We start from the raw sequence: 23,190 nt of genomic DNA on the forward strand, positions 1-23,190 counted from the left end.
AAATCTAAAGTATGCAGCTTTCTGGAGCAGTGCTTTGGAAATTTGATAGTGTACTGCTGGGAGTTTTTGACCTATACAAGTGAGAAATCTCCATAAAACTATATATATTTGGTATTGGCACATTCAGGAGACATGGGACTTTCCAAATCAGTTGTATATTCGTGCATAAAATAATTTTTGTTTCTAGTATATGTGATTATATTATGGAAAATTTGATTTTTTTTGCATTTTTAGACATTTAGAAGCCTATATCTTGTTACAGAATTGGAATTACACAAAAATTCTACCATATTTTGAAAGCTTAGGTTGTTCTGAAAAAAACGATATATTGTTTTCCTTGGTAAACTAAAAGTCCCCCCTAGGAAAGGCCCCTAAAGTGAAACAGTGCAAAATGTTCAAAAACTGTCTGGCAATACAAGTTCCGCTTTGACCAAAACAGCTGGCAGTAAAAGGGTTAAACCATGAGGATATTAAAAATGAAAACGCACCACCTTCAATGTTTAGCAGCTTATTTTGACCTTTAGTATTCACACAAATTGCAGCAAGCTAGACAACCTAAAAATTCTACATCAGCATTTTTTCTGCCAGCAGAGAAGACATCAATACAGCACAAACACTCCTTGCCTGCAAATTGTGATTTCAGTGCCAGTCACTGCACAAAAGGGGCAGATTTGGGTTGCATGTGAAAGATGCAAGATGTTATCAGGTCTGAAAATCCCTTTGGGCAAAGAATCTAGTAGGCCATTTAAGTGGCTCTCCTTACAGCCTTACCCAGACCACTATTCTTATTCAAACACTGCTGGGTGGGTCAAACCAAGGTCAGATGGTTGGCCAAATTAAAAAAAGTATCTGCTTGATTTGGCAATCTCAAATAAGCACCATGTATGTTTTAGTCTCTTACAGTGCAGCAAATGTTTCCAAGCACAATTTTTGGCAATAGGAAAACTAACTTTTTTTTATACAGACGTAGCCATTTAGGGAAAGCCATTTGCAACAAATACCAAATAGTTCTAAATTTGTTTCTTATAGACACTAAATAAATTTCTTGAAGGCATGGAGAAAAAAAAATCCACACATTTCTGAAAATACTAGGTTTTATTCACTCCCCAGAGTTAAACAACCTTATGTAGACCAATCAGATGTTTCCTTTGTAATCACAGTCACGAAATACAAAAACCCATAGCATAAACAAGCAGACGAATTCAATGGGTGTGGTCTGAATGGAAATTCATTGCCAGGTTTAGTTGCATTTTTAATTTACCGTGTCCAAGGTAATAACTGCATTTTGAGAACAAAGTAATGAAGGCACAGCTATTGCAAGCAGACTGAAACCTGTTCTAAACTACAAGGTTAAAAAAAAAAAAAAAATAAAACTTTGGTTCTGTAGGAAAGGATATTTTTTCAGACAAGTACTTGTTATAATAGCTTGGAGAGTCTTCACAGCTGCAGTCTAATATCTACATGGAGAGAGACTTCACAAGAAACAAAACTATGAAGCAAGTGAAGAACATGCTTGTAAAGAATTTCTGCATCATATAGATATATCTGGCAGGAAAGAACATTAAAATACTAGGTTGAACGATCTTTCTATTTTAACAGGTTTTTAAATGTTTTTATATTTTTTAACAAAAATTGTTTACTTTATTCTACCAAGAAGATACAAAACATAAGGCTGTAAGTAACTAATAGTTGAGTTTTATTACAGTGCAGGTAATCCTCAAGGCCACGTACACACTGCTTCATTGTTGCTTGCACTCTGCCGGGTTTTGATCTTTCTGCAAAAAACAAAAAAACACAATTTATTAAGCATTCGTTTTTTGCTTTGATGCATCCACACCAGACACCTCATGTGTACGCTCTATAATATTAAATGGTTACAGAGAGGAAAGTTAAAGCTTCACGCAAGATACAACCACAACCATTCACAACCTCTGGTAATACTAAAACCTTTATAGGTAGCTCCTTCTTATTTCAATTTGTACACCATGTAGTGCAATTTATCTGTGAAGGAAAATTACCACCACAATGTATAACCCCCCACCCCAACCTTTCTTATTTACAGCCTACCACAAATCCTGGTGCGTATTAAAAAAAACACAAAATACCAAGCACTACTTTAATCAGCAGGTCGTACGGGTTAAAATAAAAAAACTAAAATAGTTAGAGTTGTTCATCTTCCAAACACTCCTTTCAGGTGGTTTTCAGATAGCATGCTTTCAGTTACATCTATCTTCTGCTGTTTTTTTTAAAAAGCTTTAAAAAGATAAAATCTGACATAACTTATGGCAATTATAATTGCAAAGACAAAGTATTTGCCCAATGCTTTTACCCCCCCCCCCCCCCCAAGTCTCTCTATGAGGGGGCTGCCATATTTGTGCAGCAGGAGTCAGGGAAAAATGACCACCATGAACTATAGGTAACTTGAAGAGTAGCATCTTTATCGTCAGAATCCCTGTAATGACCCGCTCTATAGTGTGTTGGTTTAGTGTCTGGGAGCACCACACATTTGTGGAATTTTAGTAACTATTGCATAAATTATAACCACTGCCTTTAATGAAACTCAGGGATTATGCTGAGCATAATGTATCAGACTAAAACAGTTGGTGACTCCTATCCAAGAGCTGCTCCAGGAAGACATAAGGTGAAAAAAATACTTTAAGCAATGGCTCACCTTTAAGTCCACTTTTAGTATGGCATTGAATGGCCAATTCTTATCAATTTTGCAATTGGTCATTATTTAAATTGTTATAGCTTTTTGAAATATTTGCTGTCCCGTTCTGCATATCTCCCATCTTTTAAATGGGAGTCACTGACCCCATCAGCCAAAACATTATTGCTCAGAGTTCCAATTTTATTGTTTTTTCACTGCCTTTTATTCAGTACCTCCACTATTCATATTCCAGTCTCTCATTTAAACCCACTGCCTGGGTGCTCAGGTAATTACAATCCTAGCAACCAGAGCTGCCAAAAATCCAAACTGCAAATTGTCTAAAAATATAAATGCCTATATTATACTAAAAGTTAATTTAAAGGTGGACCACCCCTTTAATTAAAAAAAATGTGGTTTTATTTTAAAATCTGTTTCTGATGTACTCTCTGAAAATCACCTGAACTGAAAAAGTGTTTCAAAACGGAACACCTTTGATTATTTTTTTTTGCAATATCCTGTTATGCTTGAGTCAAACACAAGAGCTAGACAATTTGAAAAAATCAATTTCTACGTAACATGCAAAGTGACTTAAGCAAAATTAGTGCTGGGTGAGGCATAACACATTAGTGTATAAATAGAGCAGCTCAATGGCAAGATTTACATACCGAGGGAAAGAACTCTACAGACACCAATTAAACCTAGTAGGGAAAATTTAAGAAGTACACATACAAAATGCAATTAAATGCATTAGTCTTAAAAAAAAAAAAACTTGCAAAAACAGAGCATGCTTCAGAGGGCAGTTTGCAGCCATATATTTTAAAATGTACAGGTTATTAATAACTAAACAACCAATGTACTAAGCCCGTCACACAATTAACTAGGATGTAAGAACTTGCATTATTTGTTTTGTAAATCCCACCTTGGGTTCGTAATCTGGATCATTGTCTTCATCAGCTTCCTCTTCTCCTTCCTGTAAAAAACAAAACAAAACACACATCCATTACTAGAAGTACGGTAGCTTTGTAATAGGTTTAAAAGCACAAGTCACCACCACTAGTTGATCAAACTCCTCCAGATTTATGCTGCCTTAGTCTGGTCAGATTTATGGACATTTATGGTCAGTTGTGACTTTGTATGATTACTTCATTCATAAATTGTGAATTTTAGGACTTAGAAGTGTATCACAGAAAAAAAATGATATTTTCTACTGAATAAGTGCCAAGTGATTAATAGGTAATTGTTTAGTACTCAACAGGACACTGTTAACAATAATGGTATATCATTAATACAGATTTATTGTTTCAGCCAGAATCACACTTAATGTTCTACCGCTGTTTCTGAAAGGGCGATTGAGCAACAGACAGACAATCTGCATATCACCGTGCCCAGAAGTCCACTTCAGCCATCAAGCATCTTATCAGCATCTGCAGTTTACATTTGTTCTTCCCGACGCTTTTGCAGGAAAATTTTAGCAGCTTCTACAATTTAAATTTAATGAGCAGAGTCTGACTGCTAAAGCATCTTCACTATGAATTAACTTCTGGTTCAGAGCAAACGGGAATGCTGGCTTATGTCTGATCATTCTTTTAAGAAACTGCAGCAGAGCTTTGCATTAAGTAATTCTGGGAGTAAGATATATATAAAATAGCAGTCTAGAGGTTGACTTCAGATTTTAGTGTTACTGTCCCTTTAATTTTACATTGGTTAATTACCTCGTCATCTGCTTCTTCACCTTCTTCATCATACTAGAATGGGGAGGGGGGAAAAAAAAAACCATTAAACACAAATGCAACTTCCTTTATAGGAAAACATGCTAAAAATTCAATTTCATGCAAAAGTTGCTACATTATCACATGTAGGATGCTATGTTGAATGTGACCCTTTAAAAAGTTTTAAAAAGCTTTTTGCATAACCAGGAAAGAAACTGAATTTGCATAGGTGCCTCTGCGGCAAATTAGAGAGGCTTCAGATAGGGTTTTTATTGCCTTCCTCTGGATCAACTAGAAGTTAGGCAGGTTATATATAGGCATTATGGTTGAATGTGATGGACGTATGTCTTTATTCAACCCAACTATAACAGTGAATAGCCATATCCAAGGTTTGGATTTTCCTATATAGTGCAAGAAAGAAATTTCCTGAAGAAACACCAAGACATTGAAAGGTTTTATGCATTTCAATACAATGTACTGTTGTCCGAATAATTGTGTTTTTGTATCGGGGCATCTGCTGGCAGGAAACAGTTTACTTGTAGGTGCTGGTTCAGATACAAACTTTTTAATATTACTGGGGACACATGACAACAGGCAAAAAGGGATTGGCAAAAGACCTATTAAGCACATATTGAAACCGGTTGTATACTGATAAACATTCTGAACAGCCAACCATGTGTATGGTTTGTCAAGAATATTTAATGTAAATTCCAATATGAACTTAAAAACCTACAGTGCACAACATTAATTGGTAGGACAATGAAAATTTAGTTACTTACATCATCATCATCATCTTCAATTGCTTCACCAGTGAAGTACAGCACTGATCTAGGAATTATTCGCTCACGTAGGAAGTGCCCAATTTCAAAGTCTGCAGTAAGGATGGCTTCGGCATCATCATCCTGTAATGACAGCAACACATTAGGTGGAAAGTACAAGATTGCCACAAAGCAATATGGTTAAACACCAACTGAAATTGGTTTTTGCATTAGATTAATATTATGTAGGCAAACCAAGATTTATTTGGACACTGGTATTCTAAGGCAATTACAAGTGCTCTGTATTCGGTTACATAACTAAAATTTGGACATTTAAATAAATGCCAATGCTAATGTGTTAAATCCATTCTTTAGCCATTTCAGCAACTGAACTGTTAAAAAAACAAAGTGAACAGGAAAAGGGGGCAAGGCTTCACACTGTACCAGGAAGAAGAGAAAATCAGAAACCAGATCAGACTGAATGCAGGGACTAAGGTATGTTATTCTGGGAGTTGTTTAGAGTAATTTTAAAGATAGAGGGAAAAAAATGTTTACTACTTTAACAGTTTAAGGGAAGGCAAGCTTGCTTTAATCCAAGTGTTTTAGGCTGTACTAGGCCTTCGCTCACTCCTGTCCGCTAACTTTAATATGAAACAATAGGAGCTATTGCTAACAATGTTTAATACAGTCACTTGATATAGAGTAAAAGTTCAACTTACCAGCTCCCCATTCTCCGGTACTAAAGATATGAAAATGGGGAAGAAAAAAAAAATAAAGATTTGTAAAAATACTAAATGCAATCTGTCATTTTGATGTCAGTTTCTGATTCAGCTCCACTTGTACACAAGATAGGAATTCAGACGTTAATTGAGCCTTTCATTTCTATGTAGGTTGTACTGAGGGGGTCAAGCTGAACTGCAGAAGGCAGGTGATGAATCTCACCTACATCCGACAGTTCAGAGCCCCATATAACCTACAGACAATTGGCTATGCTTTCCTGCCATGCTGTACAGTGGAACACAAAAAAGCAAACATCCTGGAACACCTGTGTGTAAGCTGCACCTATTCTGTAGAGCTTCCAATGCTCATCAATTTCTTATGCCACCATTAGGAACTGCTGAGAAGTTAAAGTGATTCTGATTTTTATGGTGTACTTTTTATTTCTAAATTGCACGGTTTACATAGCAAATATTTCTCTAACATTTAACAATTTATTCTTGAAACAACTTTTTTTTTAAGTTGTAGTATTAGTGTGTAGGCAGCCATCTCAGTGCATTGTGCCCGAGTCTGAGCTTTCAGAAGGAGCCAGCGCTACACATTAGAACTTTTTTCAGGTAACCTATTGTTAAAGGGGACCTGTCACCTTAAGAAATAATTCCAAATTGTTTTCTATTGTGTTTGTCAAGCAATATAAACTTTACATACACTACATACATTATTTTAATCTTTTTTCTTCAGCCTTGGAATTCACAATTGCAGCAAGCAGGCAGGTGCCATTTTGTGGACACTTAACAGAGGAGGCATTGCATCCTGCCAAAATCCTGTTTCTGTGCCAGTATGGGGGGACCTAATGCCCATGTCCATGCACTGGTTACACAATTACATTCTGAGGAGGGAGGGGGAATGTGAGGAGTGCAGCAACATCTAAGAAGTTTTGAATTGAAAGTGGAAGTAACTTTCTGCCCCACCTCTATGCCTAAGGCATAGAGGCAGGGCAGGTAATATATGACTGACAGCTGGGATTTTTAAATGCTTATATAATGGGTATGGATGTGTTAATAAAAAATTGAAAAGGGCTTTTATTATACAGCTTTTTATGTCTGGGTGACAGGTCCTCTTTAAGGTCCCCATACACTAAGATCTTCACCCGATATCCCCACCTACGGGTGGGCGTTATCGGGCAGCAAGTAGCTTAAAAAAAAAAATAATCTGATCGAATTACATTTGCGGCCATGGGGCAGTCGGTTCGGGGACCGCATCAACGAGCCGATGCGGTCCCCGATCCGGCTGGATTTTCTAACCTGGCCGATCGAGATCTAGCCAATTTCAGGCCAGATATCGGTTGGCCAGGCCGCTCGGTTCTGCCCATACACGGGCCGATTAGCTGCCGAATCGGTCCAAGGGACCAATATCTGCAGCTACTGTCGGCCCGTGTATGGGGACCTTTCGATTTCTTACTATTGAGTGCTATACTGATATTTACTGGGAGCTGCTATCTTGCCGTCTTCCCATTGTTCTGCTAATTGGCTGCTGGGAGGGGGTAATATCACTCCAACTTGCAGCTCAGAAGTAAAGTGTGACTGAAGTTTATCAGAGCACATGTCACATGGTTTTAGAACCGTGGGAAAGTCAGAATGTAGCTATTCAAATTTCAAAATTAAAATTATCGGATGCATTTTGAAGCGGAAAAAAAACCAAAAAAACTGATTTGAGGTGGAACCCAAGGTGTTCCAGAATGCAAGCAACCAAATCAGGTAAAGAAAACCTTATTCAATACCCTCATTCATACAAGCAAATCTTATGTATGGCCAAGCTCTACTGAACTTTACAGTAGCATCTTTTTACAATTTACATTTTACTACAGCTGGAAGCTTTTTACCTTCAGGCGGACTGAAGAAGTTAAAAAAGGAGTCATTGGGAACAGTTTTTGTAACAGTCCTTACAGTTCCACGACCCTTATGCTTTTGCTTCTTCTTTATGGTTTTTAAAGTGACATTTTTTCCTTTCTTCCAGTCAATTAAGCACCTAGAAACATGTTAAACATTACGTTAAAACATGCACTAATTAAAAAAAAAAAAAAAAAATTTATTTTACGTCAAGTCACTTGCATGCTACAAACAAAAATACAAAGAACAGCTTGATATTGAGTCCACTGGTGCACAAAAACTATATAATGATCAAAAGTTAGATACATATTCCATATAGCTAGCAGACTATAGGGGCCTATTCAACCCCACACAACCTGACCTGAGTGAGTCTGGATTCAATAAACCCTAGGGTTGCTAACACTGAGCCAACAGTATGGCATTGAAAGTTTAAAAATGAAAAGTGAATAAATTGGAAAGGTGTTCTGAAGCACTCAAAAAAAGTTTCATTTTTTAAATTCAAGATGTCCTTAAGACTACAGAAAACAGTGATGGCAATATCTAGTTATTTTAACCTCCTAGTATTTAAATTTTACTAATGGTCCAAAAGTATAAACTCACATTACTTCTCAGTTTTGTTTTAGGCATAGCCCCAAAAGTTAAGTGTATACAATGCATTCAAGAACCCTTGCTAGACATTCCTGAAGCAGAGAGATCACCATGCAAGCTTGAACATATTTTTCTGAAGTATCTTTATAAAATTTATCAAAAAATTAAACCTATACTTATTGCCAATATGACACTTACCCAGTGCATCCCATAATTTCAGGTCCATCAAAAGAGAAAGGGTCTGACTCATCAGGCTCTGACCTCATTTTGTATGTCTTTGTCAAAACTTCATTTGTAAAGAAATCATTTGGTTCAAAGTGAAATTCTAATGTAAAACTCTGGAGGAGGAAAATATACACATGAGTTTATCTAGATGTCTTGACCATGCCATGCTAAGCTGTTTAAAGGAAAACTATATCCCCAACCAATGTAGGTCTCTAAAAATTGCATAAACAAGCTCATATGTAAAACCCTGCTTCATCTAAATAAGCCATTTTCATAAAAATACTTTAGTATGTGCCATTGGGTAAGCCTAAATAGAAAACTGCCATTTTAAGAATTAAGGGCAGCCTCCTGGGATCATAAGACTCACAGTGCACACAAACAAACCAAAGCACATTTACATGTTAGGCCCCATCAGCCAATAAATGGACACAGAGTTCCGCCTTTGGCTTACACACTACTTCCTGTTACAGTTAGAGCTACATCACTTCCTGCCAGGTGATCTGAGGGAGCACACAGCCCATCACTAAATGAGGAATCAAGGGAAAGGATGTAAAAGGGCAATATTTACTTATATATACACACAGGTATGGGATCCCTTATCCAGAAAGCTCCAAATCACAGAATGCCTGTCTCCCATAGATTCCATTTTAGTCAAATAATTCAGAATTTTAAAACGGATTTCCTTCTTCTCTGTAGTAATAAAACAGTACCTTGTAATTGATCCGAACTAAGATATAATTAATCCTTATTGGAGCCAAAATAATCCTACTGTGTTTAAATGTTTTATTGATTCTTTAGTAGACTTAAGGTATGGAGATCCAAAATACAAAAAGACCCCTTATCCGGAATACCCTGCCAGTTCAACTTGTTGCTGGGTTTATGGTTCCATATTTTGACTTACCATTGGCTGTCCAGCTTCTGAAAACTTTACTTTTATGTCTTTTAAATGCTTTAGAATTGGCTCATCATGTTCCTTTGGGGGGAGAAGTGATAAATTAAAAAAAAATCAAATCAAAATCACACCCACATTTCCAGATAAGGCAGTTTATTTTAAACAAAAAAAATAGGTCACGGGCAGGGAGGGTGAGCGTAAGAGCTCAACCTGAACCTAACACAAATGAGGAAAATAACACATGGAGAGCACACAAAGTAGCTTATGACTTCATCATAGCAAAGATACGCTTAATATCCCTAAAATATAACCACCATGGCGAAGTCATAACACTTGCTTTCCAGGTAAAAATTTCCTCATATTGGTCACTTGCACGTGCCACTATTACTATTTTTGTTTTGACAATTGAAAGGCCTGCAGCCTGGTGCTTATATATGGTTATGAAATTTCTTCTAATATGCAATGTAATAATTTTCAATAGGAATGCATTACTAATAGGCATACTCACAAGTGTAGTTAATATATATACATTTTTTTTTTTAAGTTTAGGTTACACATCTTACTTACCTGAACCATATCACTAAGGAGATCAACATTCTTAAATACTGTTAACCAGAATTCAGGTATTCCTTTAGGATCCTCTTTTTCTTCATCTTTTTTCTCCTCTTCAAGTTTGGCTTTATCCTTGAGGTCCCCCTTGGAATAAGTAAATACCTCAATTCATAAATAAAATTTAGAACTGAACCGCACCATTTTATTAAGAGATACTATATACAGTTTAACAAAAATATACAAAGTTTTGTAGATTGTATTCACGACAGTTACATGTAAGCAGACCAGCATCAAAGTATTAAGTTAACCTATTAGCACTGTTGTTTAACTGGCTACCTAATTCTGCCTCTTTCCAGTCTAACATGAAATCTGGTCGTTGTTGGTCACTAACCCCTTGCTCTGAGAGACTGTGGATTGTGGATTTTTAGAAAACTTACTCAGGCCTTCTCCATTGTCCAGTCACTGCAAGGCTACTATTGTAAATTAGACCTTAGTCACCAGAAATTCCATATTGGAGAGTTACTTAATTCTGAGAACATACAACAATGAAAAAGACGACTAACAGACTTGCAACCAGTCTACATCATACAAACACGTAAGGTGAAACACCCATTCAATATTAACACACCCAACATATGACTGGTCAGGATGGTTAATATATATTTAACTTAGTAGGTGGCAGTTCCTTTAGGTTTTTTTTGAGCATCATGAAGTATGAATAGAAAAAGCTTTGAAATATTGCAGTCATTTAGATGGAATGCAAAAATATTCAATAGGGGGGAAAAAAAAAAAAAGTTCACACAATTTTTACAACTGTTTATTTTTAGGGGAATATTTATCAATTGGTTGCAACAAGGTGACTGACACAGTAACCGTTTTTCTCTACGCTATTAACAAAAGAGACCTCCTAGGGCAATCTGCCTGCAACCAGAATCTTTCCAAGAGGATTTCTTACATTACAGTCACTAGAAAACTTGTAATGACCATTTAACAATATAAAACAGTTTATATTAACACCAAGTGATGTTGGGCAAAATTGGCAAAAGCTTTCAACAAGATGGTTACATTTTTTCTATATCTATTCTGCCCAATTTGTTTTGCAAAGTTTATTTTGTGCTGCTTTATTTGAAATTGATTTGAAGCCTTTCAATCATGTTACCCAAGTTCCATAGTGAGTGGCTTTCAAAAACTATGACCTAAAATAATGGAAAAGTCTTGTATATGTGCACTCCAAAACCATTATAAAAGCAGAGTCAAACAGTTACCAAAACTAACTAGTTACGGTTTTATCACTCAGAATTGCACCAACTCCATGTTAAACAACTGCTAAACCAAAACAGGGACCAGTTTATAAAGAGTCTATAATACCTGTGAATATAAGCTCTACTGGGGCAGGGGCTAAAGCCAATGATGAACAAGATCTTTTAAGCACTGTATAAATGTGTTGGCACTACATAAACAACTGTGTACAGGGGTGGTTACCCCACTGAAATTCTCTACCTGATCACCTTACAAGCGGAGATGTGATCACCTGAAATATTTATGTTATGAGCAATCCAACTTTGATCAGTATTTATCATAAGACTGGGTGGGGCCCAAGTAACTAAAATTTTTCTCTGTCCTACCTCCCAACAAGTAAAACACTGAAGACTTTAGTGCATTTGCAATAAGGCAAACAGTTGTTAGAAGGCTGTGAAACAGTACAGGAACAGCCACTCAATATTTCTTTGGACTGCAGTTTGATGTAGCAACGGTTTATGAATATTTAAAGCAGTAAAACACATAAGTGCATTAAAGACACCATCACATACAGTCAAGCAAATGGTGACTAGATGGAAGCACTCAACATTAGGGTTTTTTTAATACTGTACCACAGAAACTTGAGCCTCACAGTAAAAAAAGTGTTAAGATTTTAGAAAGCACTGCAAATAAGCTATTCCAGTAAACACTTACAGAAATGTCCTCCTCTTCATCTACTTTCCACTCGCATTCTTCTTCTGTAGGTTCATACGTAGCATTTATTATATCACTTCTCTAGAGTGGAAAAAAACATTTAGAGTGAAAATCAAATTATAATAGACGGCACACAAGTTAATGGTTTTATTGTAATGTATGGTTTACCTTGTCAAAAAGAGGTTGATAGAGAGCTGCATACTTCCTCTCCAATTCATGGACTTCTTCATAGAATTTTGCTTCTATCTGTGCGCATTTTACTTGAAGATTTTTAAGTGCATTCACTCTCCTTTTCACTACTTTGGGCAAGCTGAAGAGAAATTAACAAGATGGAATCATAAAATCTTCCTTCACACAAAAAATAAAATGTAGGATTTACAGAGCTGGATAAAATGTACTATAATACGATACAAGATAAAGTACCTTTCAATGTATCCTGTAGGTGTCCCAACTAGGTCATCCAGCCTTTCTTGCAGAGCAGCTAAAACCTGAGGATTCTGCATCATTTGGGCAGTCAACTGCCTAGCTAGAGTGTCACAAAAAAAATGTATATTAAATATGTTTGACAACTGTCAATACCATTCTAATTAGGAAGAGAAGATGGGATTGATTTTAAAATGTTACCTTTGCTGTTTGCATCTTCCCCAGCTTCTTCCTCTTCTATATCTTCAACATCTTCCATATCTTGTTGGTCAAGTTCTGTCTGTTCTTTACTATAAAAAAAAAAATGCAAAATCCATCCCATTAAGGGAGTTGGAATAGAACAGAATAGAAATTTTTTCTTTGAAGTTAAAATATTTATGAGGCAGCATGATCCTAAGAATAAATGGTAGTGTGTTGGGGGTATCCTTAATGGAGAAAGACCTGGGGGGTTTTGTAGATAAGTAGTCTAATTCAAAGGCAGTGTCATACAGTGGCAAATATATTAAAAAAAAAAAAAACGACATTGACCCAAGGGATGAAAACATAATTTTGCCTCTTTATAGGTCTCTGGTAAGGCCTCACCTTAAGTATACAGTGCAGTTTTGGGCTCCAGTCCTTAAGGATTTTAATGAGCTGGAGAGAGTGCGGAGATGTGCAACTAAACTGGTAAAGGGGATGGGAGATTTAAGCTATGAGGTTAGACTGTCAAGGTTGGGGTTGCTTTCTCTACAAAAAAGTCACTTGCAAGGGAATATGATTACTCTGCACAAGTACATTAGAGGGGATTAAAGGCAGATAGGGGATGTTCTTTTTTTCCCCTCAGCACACCAGAGGCCACCCCTTTAGATTAGAGGAACGGAGTTTCCATTTGAAGCAGCGTAGGTAGGTTTTCATGGTGAGGGCAGGGAGGTTGGGGAACTCCCTTACTAGTGATGTTGTGATGGCAGATTCTGTTAATGCCTTTAAGAGGGGCTTGGATGAGTTCTTGAATAAGCATAGTATCCAAGGCTATTGTGATACTAATATCTACAGTTAGTATTAATGTTTATATATACAATTTATGTGAGTGTATAGATCGGTTAGTATAGGTTTCTGTGTGCTGCATTTACCTATGTAACTATGCAAGACAACTTACAGGTTGTCCTCTTATTGACTTGAATTACAGCGGTTTTGCATTTAAATGTTAACTGTCAAGTACCTGAGTGCTGCATTTTTTTTCTTTGTCCTATGCAATATAAAAAAAAGAAACCAGTGACTAATGGGTTAAAAACTACAATTACAGATAATTTGTGCACAGTGACAAATGAAATGTGCATGTCAACATACCCATGCTCTAATATACTGAGTGGAGTGGGGGAGAATCAGTCTTTTCTCCACCAGCATCTACCCCTGCAGGGAAAACGTGTGCCATAGGCCTTAGGTCCCTTTCTAGCTGTTTAGACAAAGTTCCAAGAATATCTAGGATGGACTACACGATGGGACGTATTCATGCTTTGCAGCACAGTGGCTTTTTATGTATTTCACTGCACAGGAACATAAGTTAACAGAGCCAATTATTTTCACTGTACCCATGGCACCATGCGGAATGAAGGCAAGATGCTACATGTTGCATTCCACCTATGCTCATTGGTTCAGCAGCATGCCATGGATACAGGGACAATTGAAATAATAGAATACAATAACTTGTGTTCTTGTGCAGCAAAATGCAAAACAGAGCCACTGTGCTGCAGTAAGATATTAAGCCTACAAAACTAGCCACAATTAAAAATGAAACTCAAAAAATGAGCACTTACTTGTCTATGTTAGCCATTCTGTTCAGCACCTTCGAAAAGAAAAACATTTTTAGAGCAAAATGAGTAAATGTTGGCACCCGATAGATATAACATTTCTATTTTTTTTTTTTTATTAAAATGGACTGTATGGGAAATGGTCTTCCTGAAATTCAAAGCTTCCTGGATAATGAATTTCCAGAATATTTATACCAGACTACAGGACAGTCAAAGGCATCAACGATGGATCAGTGCTCAACACTACTATAGCAAAAAAATGTAAAGTTGTGCTCACCACTACATTTTAAACCATTAGGCAGGGGTGCAACTAGGCTGTGACCACAATTCATAAAAAAAGTCCACTGCACTCACCCTCTATCGGACATTTAGACATTCTGTGCATTAAGCTACTAGGAAATGCCCTGGAAAAACAGGGATTGTTAGTCCATAAATTGCAATTTATTCAAGCTGCCCAACTACATCAAATCATCCCCAGCTTGCTCAAAAACGCAGTACTCAGAACCCCCCCCCCCCCAGGAGTCTCAGCGATTTTTGCAGGTCTATAACTGGAACATAAGAGCTAACAGTTTAATAGAAATGCACTAAAATTATTCAAACCTCAATATCCAAAGTTACATATTTCATTTAATTCAAGGCAACAAACACATGTTAAGACACCACTTCCAAAAATAGAAAACCTACAAATATTCTGTAAAAACACACAATCACGTGCATACAGTGTATAAAAATTCAGCTATGGTAAACAAACTGGAGTAGTATCAACATCATATTATAAGGTGGCTACTACTACCAGAGGTTGGTTGTACTTTCACCCAAAAGGAAACTGCCAATATAAAAGAAAAGAGTGCCCTTTTTAATATATAAAAACATTAAAATAAAATAAGGCCTCTATTACCACCAACAGACTAAACCTGATAAAATATCCAAGTGGCGATCTGCCTTATTAGTATTTTGTAAAAAATGGTTTGAGTGCCACTAAAGCGGCAATAATTATGCAGCAATGCTTAACTATATAAGAAAGCTTCAATTTGAAAATTAATCATTACCTCCCTAGCCTAGAATATCTGGTTTTAACCCAGAGAGACCACGAAGAATTAAAGGTGTGCCATGAAGATCAGGTGACATTTGGGCCAATCATTTGTTTGTGCTTCTAGGAAAAAGCACATGGCCCAAAACTCTGTGGAGTCTATGGCAGCAGCAGCAGGCAGTCAAACCCAAATGCAGCATTACAGTAATAGCAGAAGCATCTTGAACTTGTAGTCTTATTTCCCATAACAAACAATATTCACATGTTTTAGGTAAACTGCAGTTCCCTTTACTGCTTAAAGGGGACCCAATGCAGAGAAATAAAAAGCTGTACAAGATGTCCTTTTCAAATTAAACACCCAAATTCCTTTATTAATTCATCCAGTGGGGAAGGAAATTAATTTCACTTTTCAATCTGCACTTCCTAGATGCCACTGACCTCATTTCCCCTCCCTCCTAACCATCTAATTGTGTAACCAGTGCATGGGCACCAAGTCCCCAATTCTGGCACATAAACAAGATTGAGGCAATACAAATCTTGCTTTAATAACAGTGCTCACAAAATGGCGCCTGGCTGCTTGCTGTGATTGTGAGTTACAAGACCAAAGCAAACCAGATTTAAATAATGTATATAGTTTAGGTCTATTTTATCTGACCAACAAAAGAAAAGAATTTGGAATTTCTTAGGGTAACAACTTATCAGGGAGCTGTCAAACTTCTAAGTGCAACCACATTATGCCCCTGTAAAGACAGCATAAAGCTAGCCAAAACTAGGAAGACCCACTCATATTGTAGAATCATAAGCATATCTTTGCTACATGGTGGGCCAGTTCATACTCCGAATATACCACACGCTGAACTTCAGATCACAGTAACAGGAATACAATCAGAAATTATACAGTAATATCTGTAAAAAGTACACCATGTATTTCATACTTAGGTGACGCACATTATGTACTACACCAGCAAACAATTACATCAAACCATGCAGATCTCCCAGCTAAAGGCCACAACCTCTACGCAATGATGTCCTCTGCCAACAGCATTTCTGCCTAACCTGATCTAAATCAAACAGAGCACTGATTATATAGGGCATCATTTTGGAAATGCACCCTGACCTATGTATTTTCTAATGGGAAATTCTGCTGCCTTTACCCCAAGCTCTGTTAAACTTACAGGCTTAAGCATGCCAGCCTCACAGCAGGTAGGTCACACAAGATACATTTATTATGCTGTAGAACATTTGGTCCTTGGCATAATGACACCACCCCTGTGTGTCATAACACCCCCTTTACATCACAGTCCCACCACCACTGATATATTAATTTCCAAAAGATGGTGTACCTATAGCTCTACAGGTATCAGTGTTGGACAAATCACAAAAAAAAGCTCTGCACATTTGAAATTGCATATTACACAAAATCCATTTCTGTACAAACTGAACATTAACTTGTCACATGATTTAATAAAAATTTAATTTTATAATATTGCCCATTGTAAAAGGAGGATATCTGTAGTCACCTTGAGTAAAATGGCCTGTATATGTACTCTACCTTGTGCCTTTACAATGGTCATGGAACTCCAGTGACTTATCCTGATACTTTACAATTTATTTATTTCATGCTTCCTCGCAGCAAAATGGATATCTAATAGTATGGCCCACTCTTAAGCATCCAACCAATGTGACCAATTCATTGCCAAACATTGGCACTATGCCTGTATATTATATACACCACCATAAGACACATGAAAAATGTTACTGGTTGATATGTTTATTAACTATGCATATGTAGTTTTAGTACTACTGGATAACTAGGCAATAGGGGTGCTATATCAAATATCCAAAAATTACTACTGAGAGGCTCAAAATATAACACCCTATATAACATTTAGTGGGGCAACATCGTAACAGATTTAATCATGCTGGAAACACATCTAGTCAACATTTACAGCTCTGTGAGAAATGAAGCTTTGCGTTAGTGCTGGGCGGTATACCGGTAAAAACCGATCACCGGTGTTTTTTTTTAAACCGATATGAATTTTCGACATACCGGTGTGCTGAATACTTCCGGGTGCGCACGTGACGTCAGCGCGCACACTCTACAAAAGCGCCATCGCTAGGACGCATTCAGAGTCGGATACCAATGTGAGCTGTCGGGGGTGCCTGGCCAGTAATTATATTTTATGTGAAGGGGATGGGTGGGGGTGGGTGGGTTATACTTATGTGAAGGGGATGGGGTTGTGTTTGGGGGGGGGGTGGGATGGGGTGGGGGGTTATATTTATGTGAAGGGGATGGGGGGGTGGGTTATACTTATGTGAAGGGGATGGGGTTGTGTTTGGGGGGGGTGGGATGGGGTGGGGCGGGGTGGGGGGTTATATTTATGTGAAGGGGATGGGGGGGTGTTTGGGGTGGGGTGGGGGGTGTGTGCGCAGATGGGGGGGTGTTTGGGGTGGGGGGGTGCGTGCGGATGGGGGGTGTTTGGGGTGGGGTGGGGGGGTGCGTACGGGTGGGGGGGCTGCGTGCGGATGGGGGGGTGTGCGGGTGGCGGGTGTTTGGGGTGGTCACCTAATCATGCATGGGGAAAAAAAAATACCGTCAAATACCGTGATACCGATATAATTTTGAAAAATACCGTGATATAAATTTTTGGTCATACCGCCCAGCACTACTTTGCGTCACAGACTTGAGTTTAGGGTGCAGTTAAAGGACAATGAAAGGTTAATATAAATTAAAAGTCAGTCTAAAGGCATTCTTTTTATGTACTTACTGCATATCTAAATTCCCAGATCCCTGCTTGCTTCTCTGAGATATGGTGCTGGCAGCCAACAGCAGTGTGAAGACTACAGTGACATCAATGAAATCTCTCTCCCCTTTCCTGCAGGCTGCCAGCAGCAGCCTTCCTATTCTCTGAGCATGTGTGTAACTTGATCCTGTCTGCTGTTCTGAGCTACACATGCCCACCAGCCAATCAGAAGCGGATCTGGTTGGGGGGGGGGGAATGAAACGTGCAGTATGAAGCAAGGAGGGAAAGGAAGGGAGAATACCTTTTTAAAGATGGCTGCCTGTTCAAGAAAACAGATAGAAAATATGAAGCAAGTGTGACTGCGTAAATATTTGATTAGGTGAGCCAAAAGTGTGGGGTTTTTACTAAACAATGGGAGCACTATTGGGCAGTATGCTTTTAAAATTTTGACTTGCATTCTCCTTTAAGCTTCAGTGCATAGCAGCTATACCCCTATATGCATAAAAAGTACAAAGTTTTCCCTGGTGCATCAACAAATAAAATGTTTGCTTTAAGCAGGTGACCAGTCAGTGCAACTGCTATCCTATAGGTGACTAGCACAGCAGAAGCAGATGTTGCACATTCTTTGTTACATAACTTCCCTGCTCAGACTGTACTTCTCCAGGCAACAGTTTCAAGACTACCATCAGCATTTTATTGTGCAGCAACAAAGGCTACTTTAAGTGTTTTAAAAGGCCAGTAATGTCAAAAAGTTACAACCTATAAATGTAAAAAGTATGTTAATGTAGAATCTACAAATAATCCATTTATTTGCAACAAATTTTTTATTTGACATTAGAGCTATTATATACTGTAGTCCTGTAGAGATGCACGAATTAATCAGTTAATCTCTGAATAACACAAGAGGAAAATAAACAGGGGTTATCTATGGAACCTGCACCTGCAAGCAGTTTACAGTCTCACCCTGACATTCTAGATCTGTAGCCATGACATTTGATGTGGAGAAGTTATTTGAACGTTTAAGAGTTCACATTCAAGATTATGTATTGGAGCAGTTTACAAGCCAGTTTTATGACAGACTGATCATGTTGCAGTAGACTTGCCAAGTCTGTTGATACACAGTCTGTTTGTTGTGTCTTAGCAGTGCTATTCGTACATGGATGGAGAATTGGCTGAAACACTGGGTACAAATTAGTTGCCAATGGTAATGGACCCTATACAGAACACTGTAGCACTTTTATTTAATGTGTTAATTATTAAATTGGTGGATGGTATTGAATGCAATGTTATCCTGAATCGCTTCAGTTGGTCTACGAACAGATGAGTCACCCTTGCAATGGTATCTTGACAGACAGGCAACCTGGGCACACTAAGAGGTGGATTAGATTTGATACAGATAAATATAAGGCTAGGAACTAAGGATTAAAAAAATTATATAAGCTACATATAGTTTTAGTAGGACTAAATTGTAATCTTGGTCGAGAAATACCCTGGGGTTGATAAACTTAACTGCTTTTGATTTGCTTTCCTCTTCTTTCTTCCCAGCGCTGGCCCCAGCAGCCAAAATTTTTTGTTCTGTGAGGCTACAATTTTGTTACTTTTTCTACTCTGACCCATTTTCATTCATATTCCAGTCCCGCTAAAATCACTGCCTGGTGTCTAGGGTAAATTGCATCCTAGCAACCAAATAGCTGCTACATTTTTAAAACCAAGTGCTGATGAATAAAAAGGTAAGTTAAAGAAAACAAATATAGAGCCATCTGCAGTGCAGTTTGGTGTCAAGTGCACAAAAGGGATACTATTAACAGAGAAAGTCCAGCTTAGAGTATAAATCGTATAGAAGACCTCATTTATTAAAAATCCATTAAGGCTAGAAGAGGTTTATGTAATAGTGAGCTGTAAAGTTGAGGAACACTCGCCAAGCTGTTTACTGATCTGATGTAGCCAGTACACCATTAGCGATGTATTTTTCACATTCCTTTGGATCAATCAGGATTTGAAAGATGCACTTTCACCTTTAAGGTGGCCATACAGGGCAGATTTAAGGTCTGGCCCCTTCAGACCCACTTGGCCGCTTATCTGTCCATGTATGGGGCTGTGCACAGGCCTGCCGGCTCTCGCTGCTTATTGGTGACCATTCCAAATGAGCAAGCTTCTAAAGTAGGCCAGCTTTTTATCAGGAATTTCTTTTGACAAATGCATTAAAAGCGAACCCACACAAGCAGAGGACTAAACATGCAGATTTATTAATGAAATGCAGGTAAGTACAGTCACTATTCTGTCTTTTGTGCACTGCCTAAAAACTAAAGAGCTTTACAATTAGGGGTAACAAAAGAACAGCTTTATCTAAATAAAATATAGGTCCCCTGGGAATATGTGAACCTCACATGTTTTATAGAGGACAACATTATAGACCGGGTTCCATTAATGAAATCAGTCCCTTCCTAGTAAAGCTTACAACTCAACACGGGTGTATTTCTTCAAGGAGCCAAATATTCTACTTTTTTTCCCACAGGGAAAATCCACCAAGAATTGAACATTTTCCACAGTAGGAACCAATTGTTGGCCTTACAGCCATGTGTTAACAGAAAGTCATTTTTAAAGAAGCCTTAATGGAAAAAAAAGGTTATGACTAGAAATGCTGTATTTTTCTAGTAAACTCACTTTACACTTTCAAACTTGTCACTACATTTCTAGCAAGCCACCAGCTCAGGCTCACTGTTCTTGCTTGGAAGGGAGGCTTAGGGTTGAAGGCCTGACAGCATGCACTGATTCTATACTGCCTTGTAATGTAAATAGCATGTGCACTTAAATTGATTACTAAATAGCATAGTTCCTTGAATTTTATACTGACTGTACATGGTCAGTTCCTATGTCCAAGCAACTGACATGAGCCTTGAGCACATACTATGAATCAGCAGAAAAGTTAGAGCTACAGGAACATATTTGGAGGAACAGACTTTCACTGATAAAGGGCAGTGGTGGTCTTGGATTGGTAAAGAAGCCCAAAGCATAAGGGCAAATATGGCAATGCTAATTCTTTATTCAGTTTTAGCTCCCCTTTAACAACTGTCATGTTATGTGCCACAAGCACTCTCACAGGAGATGAAGCTGAAAATGTGCAGGGGGCTATTAATGAAATAAGTCTTACTACCTCCTCCATTTAAATAATTACATTTATAACAGCCAGTTTCCACTTATAAGGCACAACAGAAGTAGTGCACATGGGACAGATGTCAGCTAGACTCTTTAGAATTGGGCACAAACTACAGAGAAGGGATCATTAGTTCAGACCGTCAAAATACATAGTGGCCACTAAGGGACCTTTAACTCCCCGCAATGCGCTCCCATCAGTGTAGTGCAACGTTAAAGTGACGCCACGGAGCCTGTAGCCATGTCAGCCTATCCCGGCCTCGCTTAGGCCGCTCACCACGTGGTGCCGCAACCTCCCGTCTCGCATCACATCAGGCACCGGAAACTGCCGAGTTCTCCCCAGTCCCGGAACTTCGTTACGTGTAGCTGGCAGTGCAGCCTCACCAGCATGAGAGCGACTAGGCGCGCTATTAACCCGTACGCTGCTAGCGTGCTCAGCACAGGTCTAGTCAATCCACAGAATGACAGCCGAAGCAGCGCTATTAACCCCCCCCCCCCCAAATTCGATTCAGTGTCGCAGTTCTGGAGGGTCAAGGCACTCCCTGGAGGCCACATGTGTAAAAAGACGCAGTTAAATAAAATACTTAAAAGAAAATTGTAGCCAGTGCCATGCAAACATGCAGTGACTATGGGTTCCATGAGGCATACACCATTACTGCGCATTAGGTTGCGCCAGTCATACGGCCTTCCTCGGTGCCTGTTGCTACGTCGCGCTATAATGGCGATTACTACTGGGCTGTCAGAACAGAACGTTCCACGGCTGTCTCGTACATAGCAAAGGGTGGGTATCGCTCTGGCTAGGCATCTCAGACAAACATGTGAGGATCCGCTATGGCGACCGCAGCCCCATAGATACTTGTGACAGTCTGGGTTAAATCGCCGCACTCGTATTGGCTCGGCTATGCACGTGTTTCCTTGCCCCTACTGCTATAGATGCGCGCCGCAGTACTCCGCGGATAACGGAGCCGGTAGGATGCGCACTTAACATACCCGAGAGCAAGCCACAAAGACATGATAGTATTAATCGCTGCCTTCCACTCCCAAGCAGCCCGCTCTTACCGGTAATGGACAGGCCGGAGTAACCTGGGCAGCCGCACAGTGCCCGGAGCCGAGAGGAAGAAGGAAGCGCCCCTTTTGGATGGCGGCAAAAAACAAGAAGGAGCTGAGATCCCGCCGCTTGCGCTCATATAGAACAGAAAGCGTCACCACGTACAGCTGCCCGCCTGCTCCCCCCCCTCACGTTTCCTAGACAACGCGCGCCGGTTGGGTAGTGCTAGGGCGCGCTTCAGCGAGGGCGGGGCAAAGTACGCGTGTGCGGCTCTTTCATCTGTCTGATGTTAACACCTTCTTTTGTTCAACATACATAAGTCGTGACTAGCAATGATTTTAAAGGAAAGCTATACGACCAGAATTAATACTTAACCAATGGATAGTTACAGCTCTAACTGTAACAGGAAGAAATGTGGGAGTAAAGGGAGAACTCTGTCCATTCATTGGCTGATGGGGCCTAGCATGTATGTGTAGTTTATTTGTGTGCACTGTGAATCCTATAATCCCAGGGGGCAGCCCTTAATTCTTAAAATGGCAATCTTCTATTTAGGAGTACCCAATAACATATACTACTAAAAATGTATATATTTATAAAAATTGTTTATTTAGCTGAAGCAGGGTTTTACATATGAGCTTGTTGATGCAGTGTATTTTTATAGAGACCTACATTACACATTGTTCTATGGTATGAATTATATAGGTATAAATTAATTAAAAATAACTCATGAGCACATAGAACAATTCTCTGTTTATGAATTGTGTTTAGAGGAGTAGTTAGGATTCTCATATTGAAAAAAACAGTCATCCTATAGAAAAAAAACCTTTTTGGCTTCCTTGTGACAGAGAGGCCCACATGTCCACAAAAAGTAGTGCATTGGTGTATGACAGAACCCTTCTGGCATTTGCCTGACAAATTACTTTGAGGCTCTCTAAAGCTGCACCACCTGTACCTCGCAGGTGGCCATGGCTCATGTAGTAGCTGGAGTGAGAGTGTCTCCCTGTAATTTGCACCTGAATTAGTGTTGATTTAAACATCCTCAGAAACAGGCAACATTAGGAATAGGGTTGCT

The 23,190-nt window shown here is 38.7% G+C and overlaps 1 protein-coding gene across 3 annotated transcripts; it reads right to left on the reverse strand.

Moving 5' to 3' along the window:
- Positions 1 to 1,076: 1,076 nt before the first annotated feature.
- nap1l1 (nucleosome assembly protein 1 like 1) lies at positions 1,077 to 22,299 on the reverse strand. 3 transcript variants are annotated; one of them, XM_012958788.3, is made up of 17 exons: positions 22,130 to 22,260; positions 14,150 to 14,178; positions 13,555 to 13,581; positions 12,558 to 12,646; positions 12,357 to 12,459; positions 12,102 to 12,243; positions 11,934 to 12,014; positions 9,996 to 10,124; positions 9,438 to 9,509; positions 8,510 to 8,649; positions 7,717 to 7,862; positions 5,837 to 5,856; positions 5,139 to 5,261; positions 4,363 to 4,395; positions 3,570 to 3,620; positions 3,316 to 3,348; positions 1,077 to 1,775 (listed from the first exon to the last, which is right to left on the reverse strand). In XM_012958788.3, the coding sequence occupies exons 2-16, from the start codon at positions 14,164 to 14,166 to the stop codon at positions 3,343 to 3,345; spliced, it is 1,179 nt and encodes a 392-aa protein (XP_012814242.1). In that variant the 5' UTR covers positions 14,167 to 14,178; positions 22,130 to 22,260; the 3' UTR covers positions 1,077 to 1,775; positions 3,316 to 3,342.
- Between the last annotated feature and the right edge of the window lie 891 nt (positions 22,300 to 23,190).

The sequence above is a fragment of the Xenopus tropicalis genome, chromosome 3 (genome assembly GCF_000004195.4).
Source record: "Xenopus tropicalis strain Nigerian chromosome 3, UCB_Xtro_10.0, whole genome shotgun sequence".
Taxonomy (NCBI): domain Eukaryota; kingdom Metazoa; phylum Chordata; class Amphibia; order Anura; family Pipidae; genus Xenopus; species Xenopus tropicalis.